Source organism: Aethalodelphis obliquidens, unplaced genomic scaffold (assembly GCF_003676395.1).
Source record: "Aethalodelphis obliquidens isolate GAN/ISIS:26980383/991018 unplaced genomic scaffold, ASM367639v1 scaffold4, whole genome shotgun sequence".
In the NCBI taxonomy this organism is placed as follows: domain Eukaryota; kingdom Metazoa; phylum Chordata; class Mammalia; order Artiodactyla; family Delphinidae; genus Aethalodelphis; species Aethalodelphis obliquidens.
In genome coordinates this window covers 25,862,788-25,885,070 of record NW_020837948.1, presented here as the reverse complement: position 1 = coordinate 25,885,070, position 22,283 = coordinate 25,862,788, and the positions used below count along the sequence as shown (strand labels likewise).

At 38.9% G+C, this 22,283-nt stretch overlaps 1 protein-coding gene across 2 annotated transcripts; it reads right to left on the bottom strand.

Annotated features, from left to right (window-relative positions):
- Nucleotides 1–8,785: 8,785 nt before the first annotated feature.
- Nucleotides 8,786–15,319, bottom strand: SRP19 (signal recognition particle 19). 2 transcript variants are annotated; one of them, XM_027100104.1, is made up of 5 exons: nucleotides 15,080–15,319; nucleotides 14,353–14,428; nucleotides 11,973–12,044; nucleotides 11,767–11,878; nucleotides 8,786–9,329 (listed from the first exon to the last, which is right to left on the bottom strand). In XM_027100104.1, exons 1-5 carry the CDS (start codon nucleotides 15,196–15,198, stop codon nucleotides 9,196–9,198), a joined length of 513 nt encoding a protein of 170 aa, XP_026955905.1. In that variant the 5' UTR covers nucleotides 15,199–15,319; the 3' UTR covers nucleotides 8,786–9,195. The 2 variants fall into 2 exon arrangements, with proteins under 2 accessions (XP_026955905.1, XP_026955910.1); XM_027100109.1 differs by lacking the exon at nucleotides 14,353–14,428 and having other exon boundaries at nucleotides 9,220–9,329; nucleotides 15,080–15,208.
- Between the last annotated feature and the right edge of the window lie 6,964 nt (nucleotides 15,320–22,283).

Sequence of the window (22,283 nt, the reverse complement as noted above, 5' to 3'; positions counted from 1 at the left end):
CTACAGGCTTTGTACTTCAGTGGGCTCTCTCTGCATGCATTTTCTCTGTACTTTTAGGATACTCTATAACGGTCTACTTCGTGTAATGTACAATTTTGTATTAAATGTTTTTGTGCATACACACGCATACACACGCATAGGGAAATGTATTTGTGCATACACACGCATAGGGAAATGTTACTGTCTGTGCGTAATGCTCATGGGGAGCTCCTGCCAAAGGCTGAAGGTTCCACTGTGCTGGTGTGATCTGAATAATACTTTAGAAAATTAATACACATGAGTAATGTTTCGAGTGAACAGTTAAGTGATAAATGAGGCTGAACTGGAGGCTGGCCTGGTGGTTTTCCTGACATTGTAGCAGCTGAATACAAAAACAGCTTTGTAAAACAGTCAGTCGAGTGATAAATGGGGAAATGTACACACACACATCACAGCTCCCAGTTCCGCAGAACTACTAATATTGTCTTGTAGCTTTTTAAAAATTGGCTGATAAGCTTTCAATCTGTCTGTTTTTAAGATGCTATAGTGGAAACCATCCCTGGTTTCACCTTCATAGCTGAATAACATGTTGGTTTAGTTTTGTTTCTTTTCCAGTCTTTTTAAAAGCAGTTAAGGAACCTCCAGAGGCTTGCCCACTTCTGATTACATGTACATTCTTGTTTTTATCATTAGCAACTACATGCTAATGATGACACCAGGCTCTAAGAGCAATTCTCGGAGAAGAAAGGAAGTATGATATAACCCATAATCCAGTTGGCAGTGGTTAAGACAAACGGCCTTCACCTTCTTTCCCTGGCCTTTAAGGTCAAACACCAGATGCTTCCCTAGTTTACAAATCAGAATCATTTGTAGTCCATTTACACGCCTTCATCTTTATGCTTTACTTTGATAAACTGCACACAACCTCATAGTTTAAGTACAGAACACAAAGTTAAAATTAATGTCACTAGCTTGATTAGCCGCATAGCTTATAGGGACCTTGACAACTTGTCTGTACTACAGAATCTGAGCTTTGCACCAACCATACTGCTAGGATGCTTCTGAATTAGACTAAACTGACCAAAACAAGAGCATAACAAAACTAAAATTAAATATCCAGGCCTGTAAAATATTTCTTAAAGCAAATAAAGATGATTAGTTCCCTTTTAGATAACAATTAGGTAAAATCATAATGATGTCTCATGAAATCATTTCTCATGAAATATCAAAGATATCAAAAATAGGGGATAATATCACCCTAATATTATAATAATATGGATAATATCACACCCAATATTATAATAATATTTTTGGGGGGGGAATGTGATGATAAGGCATCTTATTAACCATACCTTAAAAAATAAAAAACTTTTGGAAAGCAAACAGAATTACTTGTTATTGGAAGAAAATCAAGCGTTACGTTAAAGATTTTAAAAAGTGCCTCTAGGAGTATTTAAATCCTTTTCCCCATAAATAAACTATGCTTTTCTTGGTGACAGAAGAATGAAAATTAGCAACTTCTAGCTAATCAGAATGTATAATCAGATTGTTAGTACACAAAATATGTAACTTTTAGTATACAAAGTATCAGGCAAGGTGGAGCATACAAGTTACTATTGCTCATAACTACTTACAGGCTAGTATCAGTTTTAAAACTACTATACTAAGAAAATTCTGAATGCAATATTTTTTATCCCTGTAGCTTTATCCTGCAGTGCATTCTGTAAGAAATTTTAGTTACTGTTTTTGGCAGTCAATGTGTACATATTAATGACAGGAGAACTTATGAGTTGAGCAATTCTGTCTGTTTCATTTTCCCAAATAAGATATTGCCATGGCTAGAGTATTTGAAAAACTAATCGAGCCTGTGTCTAGCTATAAGACAAGCATTTGTTTATACATGAGCACTATTTCGGGGATATGTAAAGGCAAAGAATTCCTACGACAATTCTTCTCCTACTTAAGAGCTTCTGATTGACAATTACTGCTACTCTGGGGAGTCTTCTGCCTACAGCCTGAAGAACATGAGCATAGCCTTTAAATAAGTTACCAACTATCCTGAAGATGTGATACAGTAAATGAAAATGGATGTAAATAAAATTCCGTTATCTCATTGAGCTGTTTTAGTTCATTTTATCTGATGGGGCTTAAAAGACTTTCCCTAAAAACATACCAACCAAAAAAAAGTTTCTACCAGTAATTAGCATGAGATGGAGAGGAAACCTAAACTACTCTTGACCTTTGAAATAACACAGGTTTGAACTGCACGGGTCCATTTACATATGGATTTTTTTCAATGAATACATACTACAGTACTACACGATCTGCGGTTGATTGAATATCCAGTTGCAAAACTGCAGCTCTGGAGAGCCGTTTGTTTGCAAAGTTATCACTGGATAGTTGACTGTGATAGTTGTCAGCTGTACTGCTTTCTACTGGCATAATGTATTACACACAGTCACATACAACTACTAGTTGGTATTATTATTGCATGTAAGTATATTTTGATGTAGTAAACACATATGTGCCTCCAAATCACTGTACTTTAAGAGACCAAGAAAAGAACTTGGGATTTTATTAAAAATACCTACTTCTGGAGGGCGTACTTTGGTCAGCTTCATCTCCTGCATTTGCTTATTACATGTCTGTATGTCTAGAATCATGGTGTTTAGAGTAATAGATACAATTCACATCCTTAGCCATCAAATATTACAGTTCTATATAATACAGCAGGAGAAAGTAAATATATTTGAGAATGACCTTATTTAAAAGTTTTTCTGGCTGCTTACTACAGTATTAGCTTATAAAGTATCTTTGTAAACACACACCTCAGAGAACTAAGAGAAATAAAGAGGTTATTTGGTCAAATTAGTGGTTCTCAAACTTGTGTGCATCAGGATTTCTTGGTGGGGGTTGCGGGATCGGGAATTGGTAAAACAGATTGCTGGCCTCATCCCCAAAGTTCCTGATTCAGGAAGCCTGTGGCAGGGCTGAAAAATCTGCATTTCCAACAAGATCCGAGGTGATGCTAATGATCCAGGAATCACAGTTTGACACAAAACCACTGGGTTAGATTAATGCTCTCTTTACACTTAGTATACAAAGGTTTTCAGGCCTGGGCTGTGCATTACAATCATCTGAGCAGCTTTCAAAAAATACTGGTATCTGCCTCCACTACCAGAAATTCTAACATTAACCTACTATACACCCAGGTGCCAGTATTTTAAAACTCTTCAGGTGATTCAAACATGCAGCCAGGGTTGAGAATGTGAAATAAGATTCGTATTTTTGGCAAGACAAGAAAAATTTAAACATAAAAATTCTTCTCTGTCCTTTGGTCTCCCCTCTCCCCCCAGTGTGCACTGGTACCCACATTATGCATTGACCAAAGCTCCCCCATTAGCAGGAATACCTGCTCAACCATAAATAGCAACATTCTCCTAGCATCAACAAGACAACTCCTTGAAAGATAACAGGCCTTCTTGAGCTTGTAAAGGTTCACATAACCCACCACGATGGCGCTTAGATCTGGATTATGAAAACTGTCAAGTACAAACACATCATTTAACATACAGCCCTGTCTTAAAAAAAACCATATATAAACTGTGTCTTGACTTCTAATGGGCAGAACAATTCTCAGAGCTTTCTGAGATGCTCTTCCCGGGTTTGAGGATGCTCAATCCTCAAATTTGGCTTGAATAAAAATTTCCCATTCCTTCTTAGATCAACTGATTAAATTTTTCGCCAACAAGAACTACTGGTAGAGACTACTAGTAAGGTCGAGAATCCCAAGGTCTGGAGAGTTTGTCTTAGCTCATTAGTTCACCTGGTGTGTTAGTTTCCTATTGTTGCTGTAACATATTACAACAAATTCAGTGGCTTAAAACAACACAGTTGTATTAGCTTACAGTTCTGAAGGTCAGACATCCAAGAGGTTGGCAGGGCTGCATTTCATCTGGAGACTGTAGGGGAGAATCCATGTCCTTGCTGCTTTCAGCTTCTACATGCTGCCTGCATTCCTCGGTTTGTGGCTACTTGGTACTCTGACCTCTGCTTCCCTTTTATAAGCACCTTTGTGATTTACATTGGGCTCACCTGGATAATCCAGGCTACTCTGCAGCTCAAGATCCTTAATCTCATATGCAAAGCCTTTTGTCATGTAAAGTAACATACTCACAGGTGGTTTTGTTTTTATTGTTTTTGGTTTTTTTCTGCGGGGGCGGGGCCAGTGGTAGGGAGAGCGGCCCATTCTGCCTACCCCACCTAGTCTCTCTTTGGGTACAGAAATTTCATTATAGTTACCCTCAATATCAAAACAACTGTAAAGAGCATCTTAATGTTGGGAGGAAACTAAAAAAAAAAAAAAAAAAGGGTTTAGGGAAGAACTATTCATATCCAAGTAAAGACTGGAGGTTTATCCTCTGGAGATAGTAAGAGGATCTTTGGAGTAGGGGACACAGGCAGAGTTAAGGGAGGGAAGTTGTATTAAAAACAGGATTGAGCAACTAAATGCTGAGACCCATTAGCCCCACCCTGCCTTCTCCCCCTAGGCTCCCAGATCTTTATCCTCCTGGAAGCTTCTTAGACTTCTCTCTGGGGAAGCACATCAGCCTAAGAGAAAACACCTCTGATCTTGGAAGTTTCCCCCAAAATGTCTCAGCCAGATATCCCTTTAGTGAAACTCACAGTCTGCAAGCCCTTCTTATATGCTCAGAACTTCCAATCAACTTTTTTGGTCTTTCACTCTTAAAAAAAAATTAAGGAAAGCCACTTAAACATGACAGGAATCTAAATAAAAACAATTAAAAAAAAAAGTGACTTGGAAGTAAAAGGATATAAACCATACCCTCTAAGAAAGAAGAAATTATATCCATGAAATAAGAATAGAATGCTAGAAAAAGGAAACATTTAGGTGACAAAAGAGCTTACAGAAGTTGAAAATAACAAGAAAAATGAAAAGTTCAATAGAAGGGTTGGAAGATAAAGCTGAGAAATTCTAGGAACTAGAACATAAAGACAAAGAAATGGAAATAAGAAAAAAAGATAAGAAAATTTTAGGACTTGCCCAGCAGGTCCAATATTTAAATAAGGAATTCCAAGATCAGCTCTCCGGCTATAGGATGCCTAGATGCTCAGAGCCTGAGGCTGATGCCACCAAGACCCCGGGGGAAGAGGGGCTCTGTTCTCATCTTTCAATAAAGCTGTTGGTCTAATTTTTTTAAAAAAGCAATTCCAAGATCAGAAAGGGGAGAAAAATCAATGAAATTTTCAAGAAAATCTCCCAGAACTGAAGAACACAAGTCTCTATATTGAAAGGGCCCATTAGGTACCCAGTACAATAGACAAAAGGAGACCCACACAAAGCGCACTGTTGTGATATTTACGAATACTGAGATCTGAGTTTCAGTAACAAAAATGTGAGTCACGACGGATCATGAACTAGAATGGCTACAACAGAAGACCATGAAGCAATGCCCTTAGACTTCTGAAACGAAATGATTTCCAATTCTAGTTCTATACCCAGCCAAACAGTGTGAGGGTAGAATGATGACACTTTCAGATATGCAAGGTCTAAGAACATTTACCTCCCTTACATTTTTCCCAGGAAGATCCTGAACATGGGCTACACAAAACAAAGAAGTAACTCAAGAAAGAATACATAACATGCAGAAATACAGGATATCCAAAAACAGCAAAGTAGTGAAGCGAGTCATGCTCTGAATGATGGTGAAGAGAGAGACCTGAGTGAAGCTGTGCACTGGGTGGAAAGGGTAACTAGTAGAGATTAGAGCCAGGTGAAAGGCTCCAGAAGAGACTTCTTTAAAAAGATGAAATTAATGAACTACTTGGGCTTCCCTGGTGGTGCAGCGGTTAAGAATCCGCCTGCCAATGCAGGGGACACGGGTTCGAGCCCTGGTCTGCAAAGATCCCACATGCCACGGAGCAGCTAAGCCCATGCGCCACAACCACTGAGCCTGCGCTCTAGAGCCCGTGAGCCACAACTGCTGAGCCTGCGTGCCACAACTACTGAGCCCGTGCACCTAGAGCCCATGATCCACAACAAGAGAAGCCACTGCAATGAGAAGCCTGCTTACCGCAACGAAGAGTATCCCCTGCTTGCAGCAACTAGAGAAAGCCCGCACACAGCAATGAAGACCCAACGCAGCCAAAAATAAAATTAAAAAAAACAAAAAAAAATAAACTATCTGATGTGAACAAACTATTTGTAAGGTTGTTTTGACAACTGATAGTTTATGGCTGAGTTAGTGACAAATATTCAGGAAACTGAGCAAATAAAAGAAAAAAATTAGCCCCAAAGAAATAAAAAATAACCACAGCATACTCAAGAGTGTTTCTGGAGATCAGAAACTGGGGATCTTCCTAAATGCATTCAAATTCTGGGCTTGGGCCAGAGATTCAGCGTTTTCCACAAACTCCCAGGGGAGCCCAGTGCTGCTGGATCCCTGACCGTAATTTTGAACAGCAAAGGTACTACATGGTTCAGCTATGAATGGAGTATAGGATAATAATGTAAACTCTGAATAGTGATTAAAATTATAAAATACAGTGGTAGGAGGGAAGATGGGAAAGATGCATGCATGTGTTGGGGGTAAAGGAAGGAAAACGAAATTATCCTCCTCTACAGATGGAAGTTAATGCCTAAAATTGAAACTATTAAAACTGGCTGGCTCTTTAAATTATGTACAATATTGATAACAATAAAGTCCTTAAAAAAAGGGCAAAGGATGTGAACATAATTCACTGAAATAAATACAAATGACATTTCAACATATGAATAAATGCTCAATTTTGCTCATTAGAGAAGAGTCTATTTTTCACTTGACTGGGAAAGAAGCAAAGTTAATTATTCACTGATTGCAGCAAGATGAAGAAACAGCAATATGTTACAGCAATAGTTGTGAAACCTTTTCTGACAATCCTATTGTCCCATAAGTAAAAGAATTTTAGATTCTAGTGATCTTTCTGTAACAGATCTTTTAAGTTGACCGCCCCAGTATCCACTCTCAACTACTCACTTCCTTGGCTGCCTCTACTATCAGGACTGAAAGGCTGTATTTCACTTTGTGCCAGAGTTCTTGACAATGAAACTTAAGTGAAAGTTGGCCAGGAGGGATTCTGAGAAATCTCTGGCTTTCCTTTTAACGGGGGACAGATGTGGAACTCTGATACAATGTCGGGTCTGGTATCATCCCTTTTACAAGCTTGCAACAACTGTAAGGATGTTAGAAACATGCCATGGATAGCGGAGTAGAAAGGTATGAGGGCATCACTGAGCAACCGAACCAACACCTATAATAACCTTTGGGTTTCATGTTATTTGAAAAAATTTAATTCCTGCTTAAGTCCCTCATCGTTTTCTGTTACACAGCCAAACACATTCCTAAGTGATACACTTCCCCAGCTTCTCTGAATCATGTTTTGCAACCCTGTATTTATTTGTAAGTCTGATATATAAACTGCTGTACTATTATGTTCACTATAAAACATATTAACAACAGAAGTCATTAGAGAGAAAAAAACCTAAGTAACAATTCTAATACTTCTTCCTGCATACCAATGGATCATCTCATACAGCCTGGATGTGTAACCCCTTTTAAAGTTCTGAAAGTCTGGCTTCGTTTATTCTGTAATCACTTGGAATTGTTTGATCTCAAGCAATAAAAACTTAAAGAAATGGGGATTTAAAGGAGGACATAAGGGGGCTCATAAGATTCACAGAAGAGCTATACCAGGCCTCAGGAAGACAGGAATCAGGATAGCTCAAATTTGTAAACAATTCCCATCACCATTTGTACTTGTGTTTCTACTCCAGATTTAATATTTGTGAGAAATAATCCATTGGCCTGGCTTGGGTCATATCCTGTGGTCAGGATGCAGTCCTGTAATTAACTGCCCTTCCAGAAGCATATGGAGTCAGGGAAGGCAGTTCCCCAAGAGATGATCAGTAGACAAAAACATATGGCTGGATAAGGAGTCTCTTAAATTTTACACAAAATCACCACTTTTAGAACAGTGCTTTGGAATAAAGTTAGAATCACCAATCCAATTTAGTTTCTTGAAAAAATGTTTATGTCAAGGTGCTAAAGCATAGGTAATTTTAGAACTCCAAGTAAAATAATATTCTTAAGTCTACACAGTAAGCAAATCTAAAGCTTAAACTCCAGGACTTTCCACATGCCAACAAACTAGTAATTGATTAAACAATTCAATTACAATAATTGAGTAGAAGAATATGATCTACAGAGTGAAGTCAGAAAGAGAAAAACAAATATATATTAATGCATATATGTGGAATCTAGAAAAATGGTACAGATGATCTTAATTATATGCAAAGCAGAAAGAAAGACACAGACATAGAGATCAAACATAGGGATACCACGAGGGAAGGGGGCGTGGGATGAACTGGGAAATTGGGACTGACATATATACACTACTATGTGTGAAACAGATAACTAATGAGATCCTACTGTATAGCACAGGGAACTCTACTTGGTGCTCTGTGGAGACCTAAATGGGAAGGAAATCTAAAAAAGAGGGGATATATGTATATGTATGGCTGATTCACTTTGCTGTACAGCAGAAACTGACACCGTAGTGTAAAGCAACTATACTCCAAGTAAAAAGAAAAAAAAGAATATGATCTACAGACTGCCTGTTCACAGACCTCCAAAAGGATTTAACCACTTTCTTCTGGTTTTAGGCTCACACTACGCTTCCACTCCCCATTTTATTCTCTTTATCTCCTCTGCTGGCATTAACTAATTTGTAAGCAAAAGCTACAAAAGTCAGTTTGAAATTTATTTCATTAACTTAAAAGAGGAACAAAATGTGTACTTCAAATCTTATTAAACTCATTTATCTGAAACATGTTTACACAGAGGACAAACAGATATAGGATTTCAAGTAACTTATGGTAGAGTCCACTGTCCATTTAAAAAAATGATTCTTTCTTTCACAAAAACTGCATTAAAAGGCAAAAAGAAAAAATTTCTTTTATACTTCCTAAGAGCTGGATGCATATTTCTGATGTAAATTTATTTCATTGTCAACTCTGATGCTGAAGCTGGGAGGCACAAATGTTCATAGTTCAGTTAAATGATGCAAACAGAAAGCTGCTGTTTCTCTCAGATACAAATGAGAAACCTCCATTCATGTCTCTTACAGTAGTACCACATCCTTGATTCTCATACCAGGTCACTTCTTCTTCTTTCCTTTCCCTTTTTTACTTCCCTCTCCTTGCTGAAGACTCTGGTCACCACCTCCGGTTTTTTGTGTCCTTGTTTTCAGTTTAGGTATCATTTCTGCAGCATACAACATTACTGACTTACCTAGGAACAAGAAGTTAGGCTTAGTGTATAATCTGAGAAATAAGACATAAAAGGTCGTTAACTTGAAAATCATGAAGTTTAAGAAATCATCACCACATCAAGAAAATAAGAATTTAAAAAGAAAAAATCAGGGCTTCCCTGGTGGCGCAGTGGTTGGGAGTCCGCCTGCTGATGCAGGGGACACGGGTTCATGCCCCAGTCCGGGAAGATTCCACATGCCGCGGAGCGGCTGGGCCCGTGAGCCATGGCCGCTGAGCCTGCGTGTCCGGAGCCTGTGCTCCGCGACGGGAGAGGCCACAGCAGTGAGAGGCCCGCGTACCAAAAAAAAAAGAAAAAGAAAAAATCAAATGACTATGAAGACAATGATTTTCTCAAGTGGGGACCTTTCCTGGAGAAAATGTATTAAGAACAATGCTGAAATATTTAAATGAACAAAATAAAAATTTAGAACACTTTACTTGAAATAAAAAATTTGATCTTGGTCCTAGGAATTGACTTGAAGATCAAAGGAAGATATATCTAAACATAACAAGCTGAAAACCGAGTCAGGATATCATTGTAACTTAAGCTAGGAAGCACAGGCCCTCTCAATCTTACAGCAAACGCCCATGTCATTAAGCTACAAAATATGTCACTCACACGCCCAAATGATTTATGCCCACGTGCCCCCTGCTCTGGGCACCAACCACCTCCTCCAGCTCCAGTGGCTGCTTTCAACACATCAGCCGCTCAGCTCTGTTTTTTACTTTCTTACTGTTTTCTTATTGGAAACAGGAAGCAACATCTTTTCAACTGTAGTTTTTACTTCTATGTTATCAACTAGTCAAAGCAAAAGGTTGATGGTTTTTGTTTTTGTTTTTTTTTGGTCTTTTGACTTGTAAGAAGTAGTGTAGGAGGATGCCAAAGAAAAGAAAAAATACACTGAATATACTACCTGTCATTCCCGAGTCAGACCCTTAAGTTTCTAGAAATATCTACCAATCCTGACAGGTTTTGGTAGATATTAATAACCAAATAATTATGTTAGAATAATAACCAGTTATTTTAATTCAATTAAAAACAATTCAGTTGTCACTTTGGGGTTACTGTGTCAAGAAAAAAATTAACAGCTCCATTTATAAAACCTAGAACATATTTTTTACAAATAAAAAATTCAGAAAAGTAAAGAATTACATGTAAATAAATACTCATCTTCCCAATACACCGAGTTAATATATTGGAATACTGAAGTTTGTTTTGTTTGGTTCTCATTGTTTTTTAAGAAATAAAACACTAGAGCTAATGCTACAATCTACTCTGACCATCACACCCCTGACCACACTCCTCACTCCCTACTCGCCATTAGGTTAACTACTACCTTAAGACTTGGTGTTTTCTTCTAGTCCATTTCAAAAGTGTTTATATATATGTCATTAAACAATACTGCATATACATCAATCAATAAACAGTAATATTTTGTATTTAAATGTGTACCTAAGTGGCACACTATGCATATCTCTTGCGTTTTTCACTCAATATGGCTTTTTATTTTTAATTTTTTAAATTATTTATTTATTTATTTTGGCCACCCTGTGCAGCTTGTGTGATCTTAGTTCCCTGACTGGGGACTGAACCCCGGGCCCCTGGCAGTGAGAGCACAGAGTCCTAACCACTGGACCACCAGGGAATTCCCTCAATATGGGTTTTTATTTTTTTATTTAATAAATTTATTTATTTATATATTTTTTGGCAGCGTTGCGTCTTAGTTGCTGCGCATGGGCTTTCTCTCGTTGCGGTTAGCGGGGTCTACTCTTTGTTGCAGTGCATGGGCTTCTCACTGCGGTGGCTTCTCTTGTTGCGGCTCTAGGCGCACGGGCTTCAGTAGTTGTGGGATGTGGGCTCAGCAGTTGCAGCTCGCAGGCTCCAGAGCACAGGCTCAGTAGTTGTGGCACAGGGGCTTAGCTGCTCCACGGCATGTGGGATCTTCCCAGACCAGGGCTTGAACCCATGTCCCCTGCATTGGCAGGCGGATTCTTAAGCATTGCGCCACCAGGGAAGCCCTCAATATGGCTTTTTTAATTTATTGGCAGAAATGAGTAACAGACCTCAAGGGTCTCTAGGATCTGAAATAGCAGTAATGTGTGACCATTTAATAATTTCACATTCTTAACCTGGGAACAATGATGGGACTTCCAGAGGATTATAAAATGTTCACGCAACAATGTTTTTTTTTTGGAGAAATGATTAGTAGGTTTCATCACATTCTCAAAGGTCCTTAACTTAAAAGAAGTTAAAAGCACTGTTTACCTCTCTGCATCAGCAGCAGCCCTTTTTCTAAATTAATCTATAGAATGTAAATTACGTTTTTGACCTGTCAAAAGGTCAGTTTTAGAACATTTTTGACAGTGTAGAGGAGTAACCTATCCCAAACTTAATTCATTCATTAAAAAAAACTTACGTGATGGGAACTGTACAAGACAGAGGCTGCCATCTTCCTGTTTGAGCTGGACCCGGACCCTGCCCCTGTACTGAAGATCACGATTCCATTCTCTAGAGTACATTTTATTTTTCTAACATAAAGAAATAAATAAAAACAGGCTTTAAGAAAGTTATTATGTCAATGAGATGAGTATGGAAAATAGTGAACAAAGAACCATATCATACCTCAAGAAATACATTAAGTCCAACTGCTGAGCATACATCTTGAATCTCTGTAGCTGTAGGATTTTCAACAGCCTGAAAAGTTAAAAACAAAAACACTAAATAGCTCAGCTTTAAGTGGATATTGCTACATTGTTGTATAAATCATTTCAAATATCTGGTCAAAACACATACCAAAATCCTACGTTTCCTTTTTTTTTTTTTTTTTAGGTACAGTTGTTTCCATTGTGATTTTTAAATTCCTGGGACTCACACTGATTCATACTTGTGTATCCACCTCCCTTCCAAGAGAACATAAACTTCACAGGGTTAATACTGGTTTAACAACTATTATAGATGCAACCATTTCCTCCCTCCCTCCTTTCTTTCTTTCTGTCTGTATTTACTCTTTAGTGTCCATACTCAGCAAATTATAAGGTATAACAACCTTATGTTCAGAATAGACAAAGCTTAGTATGGCTAATGGAGATTCCATTGCTTAGTGAGGAGTAGTGTTTGTCCTGATCACCAAGTACCCTTTCTGGCTCGTCCAGAAGCCCTCAGAATTCTGTAGTCATTATTGGTACACTTTGATGGACACATCTGTCTATTAAATAAATATATGCTAGGAACTGTCTTTGCCACAAGGGTCTTTTTTCAAGGAGTCTACATAATACAGATGCAACCACTTTAGAAAACTGTTTGGCAGTATCTACTAAAGTTAAATATATGTATTTTTTATGGCCATGCAATTCCACTGCTATAGGTATGTTATCGAGGAAAAATACAACATAGACAATCTCAAGAATGTTCACAGTAGCACTATTTTTAATAGCCCCAAACTAGAAACAACCCAACTATCCATCAATAGTAGGCTGGATTGTGGTATATACACACAATGTAGTACTACAGAGCAGTGGCTTTCAGCAAGGTAATTTTGCCCCCTGACATTCAGCAACGCTAGGAGACATTTTTGATCATCACAACTAGGGTGGGGTAGGGCACTGGCTTCTGATGGGTAGAAGCCAAGGATGCTGCTAAACCCCACACAGCACAGCACAGCACAGCCTCTGCAACCATGAATCATCTGGCTCAAAACGCTGGTGGTGCTGCTATCGGGAAACCCTACAACAGAGCAATGAAATTCAACAAACTACACTCACAAATGCAGGGTATAAGCACTCGTAAGCTGAAACCTCATAAGCTTCATGTTCATTGAAATCAGACAGACATAAAAGTATATAGTGTGTAATGCCACTGAAATAAAATAAGAAACAAGCAACAGTAATCTATGGTATCGGAAGTCAGGGCAGGGGTCATCCTTTGTAGTGAGTGTATATGGAACAGAGACTGGGAAGGGACATAAAGGAATCTTCCTGAGTGCTGGTAACGTGTTCTTTTTAAAATCTCGGTGCTTGGTTACCCATGCGTACTCATTTTATGAAATTTAATCAAAATAAACACGTAAGATTTACGTATGTTTCCGTATGTATGCTATAAATCAATAAAACTAAAAACAATTCAATCATTCTCCAAATTATCTTGAGATCTTGCTTCCAGAGGCCTCTGTCAATGTGGCTTGATGTTAGGCATTATTCTGAATCAGTGCTTTGGCGTCTTCTCTTTTACCCTGTAGCAGCAAAGCAGACTTTCCTCTACACATTTAAGCAGTAGAATGAGAGATATTAAATAACACAAAAATAATGTACTGCTTCAGGCCAAGTTCCTTAAATCCATCATCAGATTACAAAATGTAAATTAATCTTAAAAAAATAGAATGTAACATTAATTTTGAAAATGAAAAGCTACAAAGACCCCCTTCACTTGGCACTAGGCACTTTCTAAACTTAAGCCACCAGGCCAACTAAGAACTCGGGTTTTCCTACTGAAACAGCACAAGGCAGAAATCATCTCTTTTAAAACTATAAACACGTACTTTTAAAAAGTATTAATTTTAAAGTAACTTTACCCCTCTCAAAAAGAAGACGATGACGATGATAATGGACATAAAACTGTAAAACTCAACATATGTGAATTTTCTGCAAGTCTTGTTTAAAAACACAGCTGCATTCTGTATATCATATTGTACAATGCCAGAATTTTGGTTTCCTTTATTAAGGGAAAGAGTGTCATAACCTTAAGTTTAAAAAAACAAAAACGTGCAAACCCTACAACACTCCACCCCCAACTTCTTTCAAACACAGGCTCATGAAGAACCACTTAAAAAATTCTTTCAGTTATGAATCAGTGCCCTCCTGCATCACCATTATTAATGAAAGCACCCCAATTGTTGGCTGCCGTTCTCCTCATGCCCCAAACAATGCAGTAAAGTAAAAGAAGCCTTTGTGGCCCTGACGATACAACCTCCCCAGGCCCTCAAAGACAGAAGTATCAGCCCGCTTACCTTACTTATGGGGATTCGCCGCCCCTCCGCTATGGTCTTCTTGTTATTTAAATAAGCAGGATAGATACAAATGAACCTGCCACAGGAAAAGCCCAGCTGGTATCACTCGAGAAATATTTCCAAAAGTTCATTCATTCTTTCTTTCATCATCATCATCATCAGGATTGCCGGTACACCTATACTATTATGTGCTTAACTATTTTTCTTTAAATTGCCTCCCCTCTACTTAAAAAGCGAACTTTAACTTAGATGGAAAAAAACATCACTTGCTAGATAGAGGGAGGGAGGGAGGAAGGAAGCAACGCCGTAACTGTTCAGTTAGATACAGGTGCCTGTCAAAAGCTTCTGATGGCGGGGCCTGCTCTCTTATATAGAAACTACGGAGTCTGAGGTATTAAAGGCTTGAAAGAACTCAAACGAGCCTTTCCGAACGCACCAACAACTGAAAGAACAGATTTTTCACACTGTGATTACTTAACGTCATGTCCACGTAGCACCCAAAGTCCTCTGTCTCACGCACAGGTAAACACTGAGCTAGGTAAAGTTGGGATCTAGGGACCTGCGAACAGCCCTGGCGCAGCCGGCCTCAGGGAGGAACGGGCGCCGGAGGACAGGCCCGGAGCCCGGGGCTGGGGCTGAGCTCCCACGGCGAGCCTTCCTCAGGGCTGGGGAAGTCTGCGCAACACCCGCGGGCTCGCCGCAAGCCCCTTCCTCTCTCCGGACTCACCTGTCCTGGTCGGCCGGGGACCGCGCAGCGGCGCAAGCCATCTTCACCCAGCCCCCAAGCCGAACTTGCAAGAAAAACCCAGCCTGAATTCCGCTCGGAGAGCTCCCAGACCACCCCATTTCCGGCGGAAGTCCTGCCCACCGAAGCGCTTTTGCGTCCGCCGTTTTTCACCGTCGGTTTGTTCCAGCACCTGTCGCTCGGCGTCAGGGTCTCTAGTTTCTGACGTGGCGTCGAAACCTCTCGCGAGAGGGTCCACGAACGCTAGTAATTCCTTCGCTTCTCAAGATCTCGCCAAAACCAGCCTTTGGGGCGCTTGCCCTGTCACTAAAATTGGCTTAAGCGTTCACGCGCTTTCTTGGCCAATTTCACATTGCGTTTGGATGCTGCTAACTTCTCTCGTCCTTAGAGTAGGGCTCCACACCGCGGGTGATCTGTGAGTTCCGAGCAAGTTGTTAGAGTAGGCTAGAAAATACCCTTTATGTTTAATCTTTAACCGCTCTTGGGCCCTGCAGCTCGCTTTCAACTTGGCAAAAATGGAACTAGCAAAATTACTTGGCAGTGTATTTCAGTGTGCTGTATAATGTTAGAAGTTTGACTATACACTTTTCAAAACCTTTACCCTAAAATTCACTATTTTTACATACCTTAGGTTAACTGCAAAGCACTGTTGCAGTATCCCATTCTTTAAACACAACTTTATTCCTATTTTCGTAGCGGCCGTTTATTCAGAAAACCGGACAAGGTAAAATAGGTATTTTATTCTAAAACTGAAAAAACAAAATAAAAATCTGCCCAAAGGCTTGGGTCTCCGCGAGGCTGGGTAATTTTCGCCATTCAACGCTGGTGATGGCTGAGCATAAATACCCAGCTGGTCTGACTGGAAGCCCCTGATTTTACTCCATCCCCTCATTTCCTGGCTCTCAATCTTCCTTGTACTAGTGTCTTAATTTGGTGGATTAGTTTGGTGCTGATGTATATAAATGTCTTACTTCTTTATAAAGTGCACAAGATTCCTGTAAAAACAGCTTCATGCAATGACCAAACCAAACTAGTTTCTACAGAAGTCTGAGAATTTGCCCTAGGATAACTGTCACGGGGAGAATTCCAGAGCACAACGTGGTGTTTATGAGTAAGATTTGTCTGCATTCCATCTCCAGCCTCTGTTGGATTCATATCTATTGATATATCTTGGTGTAGGAGGGTAGACTGTAAGTAAAATTTCTTTTAGTGAACCTGTTTCATTACAAATCCTTTAAGGCATTTGAACACAAGCAGTACTGCTTTGGTACTCTTACGGGGAAGTGTTATAACAAATACCAAAGTAGAGGACAGGTGTGCTTCCACTTCTAGAGGAATAGAGTGCAACTTCTGGACACCAAGAACTCCTGACAATATGGTCCCCACTTAGGCACCACCAAGATTCCAGCTGGTGTCTGATGGAGAGCACTGTTTTGGTAGATCTGGTTGGTTTGAAAAGACATAACATGAGAACATTTACTGAGCTGAAGACTCAAGATTGAAAAGACTCAGTACTAAAAGATAGGGCTGTGGAAACAAACACACACATGGACTTAAGCTAGTAAAACTGCTTTATTTTAAGGATAAAAACAAAACTCTAAAAACACCAAGGTAGGAAATAAAAGTAATCTATAGGAGAAAAGAACTCAGACTGACTGTTGAACTTCTTAGACACAGTAAACATTAGAAATTAAGAGTTTTGAAGAAAATGAACTGTGACTGAAGTTGTGACCCAAATTATCCTTTGTTTGAGGGCAAAAGAAAAACTATTTTAAACAAGCAAGGATTTAGAAAGTATATTTCCAACTTAGCTTTTCTGGGAAAAAACAAACAAACAAAACAAAACTATTTAAGGACATACTCCAGCCAAGCCAAATTATACTAACATAAAGATTTGAAGAAAGTGTTTCCTCTATGCTATATAGGGGAAACAGTGGTGAACACTTACATCCACTATATAAGTGAATTCGAATAATTATTAATAATGTGATGGTGAAGATAACTGCAATTGTTAAAAAGATTCTGAAAATTCAAAACAAGTGAATCCGTTACTACTGGAACAGAGATTTTGCAAAGAACTTAGATTTCAACTGAAATAGTGTATGTCTCTGTTTCTAAAATCATTACCTGCCGCATCACCAGGGTTTTCATAGGACCTTGACTTCTTACCATTTTTTCTGCCTTCTCTTTCCTTTTGTCTTCCTGTCTCTGTTCCTCAACCCCCCCATTCCTGGGTACCCCAAGAACCCCAAGTTCTTGCCTCTCTTAAGCACACCTCTGAGATTTTCTCTAATCCTCCTCCCACTCAAACTCCAGGCTTGGCTTTACAGATCCCAAACCCACCAAGGTCCTCAGCTAAAGAAAAGGACCTTTTGAGAATTTTACCTTAACAAGAGCCACCCTTTCTGGAAGGAAGTTGTGGTTTTAAATAATAACTCTCCTTTTGTTTTGTACAGACGAAGTCATCTGTCAAAGACTGACAGTGTCACTGGTTCCATGGTTTTTGTCAGTATCCCTTTGTGTTTGTAATTTTGTTTCATACACTTGATGCTCTATTATTTGATGTTTAAAGAAAGTCATAACTGATGTTCACCTTCTTTTCATTATGTTTGATGTCTTTTATCCAGAATTATACTTTGACATAAATTTACCTTTACTGTTTTCTTTGCATTTGCCTGTGCAAAAGTGGTTGTGCTTTTAGTTTTATACATTCTGGATCATTTTTTAAATTAATTAATTTATTTTTTAATTTTTATTTTTTTGGCTGTGTTGGGTCTTTGTTGCTGCGCGCGGGCTTTCTCTAGGTGCAGCAAGTGGGGGCTATTCTTCGTTGCGGTGTGCAGGCTTCTCATTTGCGGTGGCTTCTCGTTGTGGATCATGGGCTCTAGGTGTGCAGGCTTCAGTAGTTGCAGCACAGGGCCTCAGTAGTTGTGGCACTCAGGCCCTAGAGTGCATGGGCTTCAGTAGTTGTGGCATGTGGGCTCAATAGTCGTGGCTCGCGCACTCTAGAGCACAGGCTCAGTAGTTGTGGCGCACGGGCTTAGTTGCTCCATGGCATGTGGGATCTTCCCAGACCAGGGACCGAACCCGTGTCCCCTGCATTGGCAGCTGGATTCTTAACCACTGTGCCACCAGGGAAGTCCCCATTCTGGATCATTTTAAATGTGTCTTTTACTAATGGTATATAATTGGAGGATATTTTTTGTTTTACTTGACTCCAACCTGAGAGTGGTTATTTTATCATATGTGCTCAATCCACTCATTATTTGGTATTACTGTGTCATTTTATGCTTCTTGTGGCTAATTCTCCTTCTCCCATTTTCTCCATTCTTTGATATCTTGTTCAAGTATTCTTAGTTATCTTTGACTAATGATTTGGATGGAAATTTTTCTTTCTTTTTAACACTGGGGTTACCACTAAATAAAAAAATTGAATTTTTATTTTTCCAAGTTAAAAGTATAATAGTATCTTTTGACACTGCCTACTTAAGATTAGAAGTTTAGCATGCTTTTATGTCTTCTCTCCCTCATTTCCCAGTTTGGGTTGGAATAATCTGGAATTTAAGATTATTAAAATTATTAAGCATTTCATCTTTTCAGTTTTGAGTTACATGGACATTCACAATGAGATTCATTATCAGATTAACCACAATTATTTACACGTTTATTCAAGTTTAAAGGTTTTATTGCTCAAACCATTTCCTTAATAGTTTCCCATTTATTTTAATTGCTTGGGCAGCAGGAATACTATGGTAGAGGTATGTCATGGATTCTGGTTTCCCAGTGCTTTAGAAATGCCCCTCATAGATTTGGAGAATTCATGTCTTATGCATCCTGCTTCCTCAATGGAGAAACCAAACAACCGAGCGTTCCCAGACTCTACAGGCATGTGACAGAGCTTCTGCCAATCATGTCCACCCAAGCAAGACTTCAGTCCAGAAGTGAGCAATGTGAGGAATCAAGTGCTGCACAGAATCATAATTTATGGGGAGGATGGTGTCAGAGAGTTCCAGAGGTTGGGGGCAACAACTAGTTCTTTTTGAAGCAGTCTCACAGTATGGTTTGGGTATTATTTCCACTGTGGTTTCCAAGTCTGATTTTCTGGCCCTCATACAGCTCCTGTGAGCTACCTAAGATTCCTTAAATGAATGTTTTGTCTTTCAGAGAAGGTCTTGTTGTTAATAACTATAATAAGAATCCCAAATGATACAAGTATTCCAGAGAAATTAAATGCTAGTTTGACTGGTTTCAGAATTCTTAGGTAATATTTCCATTTGCTTCCAAATGCTGTATATATTGTTCCATTGCTTTATTTTCCTTTTTTGGCATTTGGTATTGCAGAGAAGAAATCTGATGCCAACCTATTTTTTTTTTTGTTTGGTAGGCAGCTTATTCCTCTCTCCCCACAGATGATTTTAGAAAGCTTTCTCTATATTAAAAAACCAAAAAACCTCACGAAGATGTGTCTAAAGAGTTTTCTGTTAGTTTCAAGTTACTTCAGAAACAAAGTGGGTTTAGAAGTTCATAAATGCCCCCAAACACAAGGAAAAGTAGAACTAGGCCCCAGAATTGGCAGGGACTGAGGTAACACCAGCAGCTAGTGACTCTTGTCTCTCACTTGCCTTCTATGCCTCCCTCCCATATCTGTTCCTTCTCACTCTAGAGACCAACTTTCTCTTAGTTTTAGCTTCATGATGCCAATCATAGTGACCTCAGCCTGAACTCTATACGATCTTTCAGTTCCAGCACTCAATCACCAACCAGAAATTTCCTTTGACTCTTATTTAAAATTGGCCCAGTCTTTTTTTTTTTTTTTTGACAAGCCTCGCAAGTCTTTGGTCACTGGTCAGTTAATGATGAGTCTCCCCTGGGTCAGGCATCTGCCTCTGGTGCAAACAGCCATGGTTAGGGGGAAAGACTGGGTACAGGGTTCAGTGACCAACAGTGAGACTAAGTGTCTGGATTCCAAAAGGTGGTATAGGTGGGGCAGGTAATGTGTGCAACATTCTCAATAGTTAGTTCATTTTTCACTACTGTTGCTTTATATTCAGTGGTCACCACCACTAGCGTAAAGTTGAGTATTTTTAATTAAAAAAAGGAACAGTCTCATAACTTCAAGAAAATAAGCAAATAGTCACAGATGTAGAGTTATCCTGAATATCAGAAGTATATTTAGCACCAAGAACAACATTATACACACAAAAAAACATACAGGTTGAAAGAAGCATCAATGGTCTAACAAAAACCAGAATATAGTTTTATAGACCAAAGAACAGAGGAGAATGGCAGGAAAATGACCTGGTGGTTATAGGAGTCAAAGTCAATAGGTTTCAACACTACAAAAGTAATATTTAAAAGTCGGCATAATATGAAGGAATTAGAAATTAAAAAAAATAATTTATACACTCTATTTCAACCATCAAGACTTTTGAAAAATTATTTTTGTTTGGTAAATGTGAACGATCTGATTACTGAAATACTCTTCAGCTCTTGGCAATTTTCTTTTTGCATTTGTGGGACTCTGTTCTTTTGCTATCTTAGATACAAGGAACCCCCTGTGATAACACGAATTCAGATATAGTGCAACTGGCTCCCTTCTGCAGCAAGACTCATCCCTTCAGTTAATTAACCTTGTGGTAACTAGTTTATGGAAAAAAAGTGTTTTGACTGTACTTAGAGTGCAATTTGATTCTTTTGGGCTTATCTTTTATTTCATTATTTCCCTCTCATTAACTTTCCTGCTAGTGCAAGGTTAACTTGTAAAGCTTATTCTCAAATACCAATTTGCCATAGTTAATGGGTTGGTTGTATACTAACAAAACGCGTGCATTTTTCTTTCATCTGAAGTCAATCTGCCTTCACTTCAAAGTTCTCTTTTCTTTCCCCTTTTCTTGGTGTGTGTCTCTTTTGATCTTATTGCAAATCCAAATTAGATATTTGCTGAAATTTTTGCCTTTTTGATAACCATTCCAAAGGGAACATTAGTCAATCCCTCAGACACAGTCATTGTCTTTAGAATTACCCGTTCATTCATGTCTGGCAAATTTGTCTATTATTGGGAGTTGCGATGGGCTACATCAGATTGTAGCTCAATATTCAAATCTTTCCTGCCTGAAGGAGAGGGAAGTTTGGTATACCTTCTCATATGTCAGTCCAGTTGTTGAGAAGAGCAGCTGGAACTGAAGGCAATCACTCAAGGAGCTTCGCTGTGGTGACACAGGGCAGTGGTTCTCAGAGTGTGGTTCCCAGACCAACAGCATCAGCATCACCTGAGAACTTGTCAGAACTGCACATTCTTGGGCCTCACTCAGAATCACAAAGTGTGGGCGTGTGTCTTAGCAACATTTTTGGTGATTCAAATGCACTCTAGTTGTTTTTTTGTTTAACCACAAAGGACGTATATTGAGCACGTTTTCATATTACAACATTACAGAATGAATGTATGGATAAATTTAAAAAATACACACAAACAAACAATAAACAAATGCGGCTTGGATTTGCACTAAGATCAAACGCACTCTAGTTTGAAAACCACTCACTGCCTTAAGAGTGCTGTTTACTGCAGTCCAGAGATAACAGGGCACTGCCCTACTTCTCTTAACAGGTGTTGCAACTCCACGCTGGGCTCAGTATGCTTAGTATGCCGTTTGTAACAAGCATACACTGAGAATATTTGGCCTGTTATCACTTATGGCAGCACTCTGTGAAGTTCTAAAAGTAGAATTGAGATTTGCTCCTTTACTAATTCAGAGCCATTATCTCTAACTAGAGGGTCTCATACAGCAACTTTTTCCTCAATGGGCAATGCAGACTGATTGCACCTTCTCCCAGTAGGCTGTCTACCGGAATTCCTGAATTTTCTGGCATATGGAAGGCACCCTTTTTTCATTTTCAGCATTGTTTTTTTCCTTCCTTGAGAAAGGCGATTTTATTCTAATTGACTTATATCCCATCTCTTTCCATAAAAGTATTTGAAGTGGTTTATAAAAATTGGCACGAGTAACTCAAAAAAATAGAAAATCAGGACTAAAGGAAAAGGAAAGAAATATGACCTATATCCATGTGTCCCTGTTGGATAAGGCAGCCTTTGAGAAAAATAGAATAATTTAGTATTACTACTTACAAACCATTTCATTCAGATAAAATTTGACAAAAATTTAAATGCAGATATACTCCAAAGGTCAGT

What these genes read in the sequence shown, in the direction of transcription:
- SRP19 (XM_027100104.1), bottom strand. Translation starts at nt 15,198, where the DNA reads ATGGGGTGGTCTGGGAGCTCTCCGAGCGGAATTCAGGCTGGGTTTTTC. An exon ending in TCCCCGGCCGACCAGGACAG is followed by an intron (nt 14,429 to 15,079) that starts GTGAGTCCGGAG and finishes TTCCTGTGGCAG; the next exon opens with GTTCATTTGTATCTATCCTG. An exon ending in TCTTGTACAGTTCCCATCAC is followed by an intron (nt 9,330 to 11,766) that starts GTAAGTTTTTTT and finishes TCTTGTTCCTAG; the next exon opens with GTAAGTCAGTAATGTTGTAT.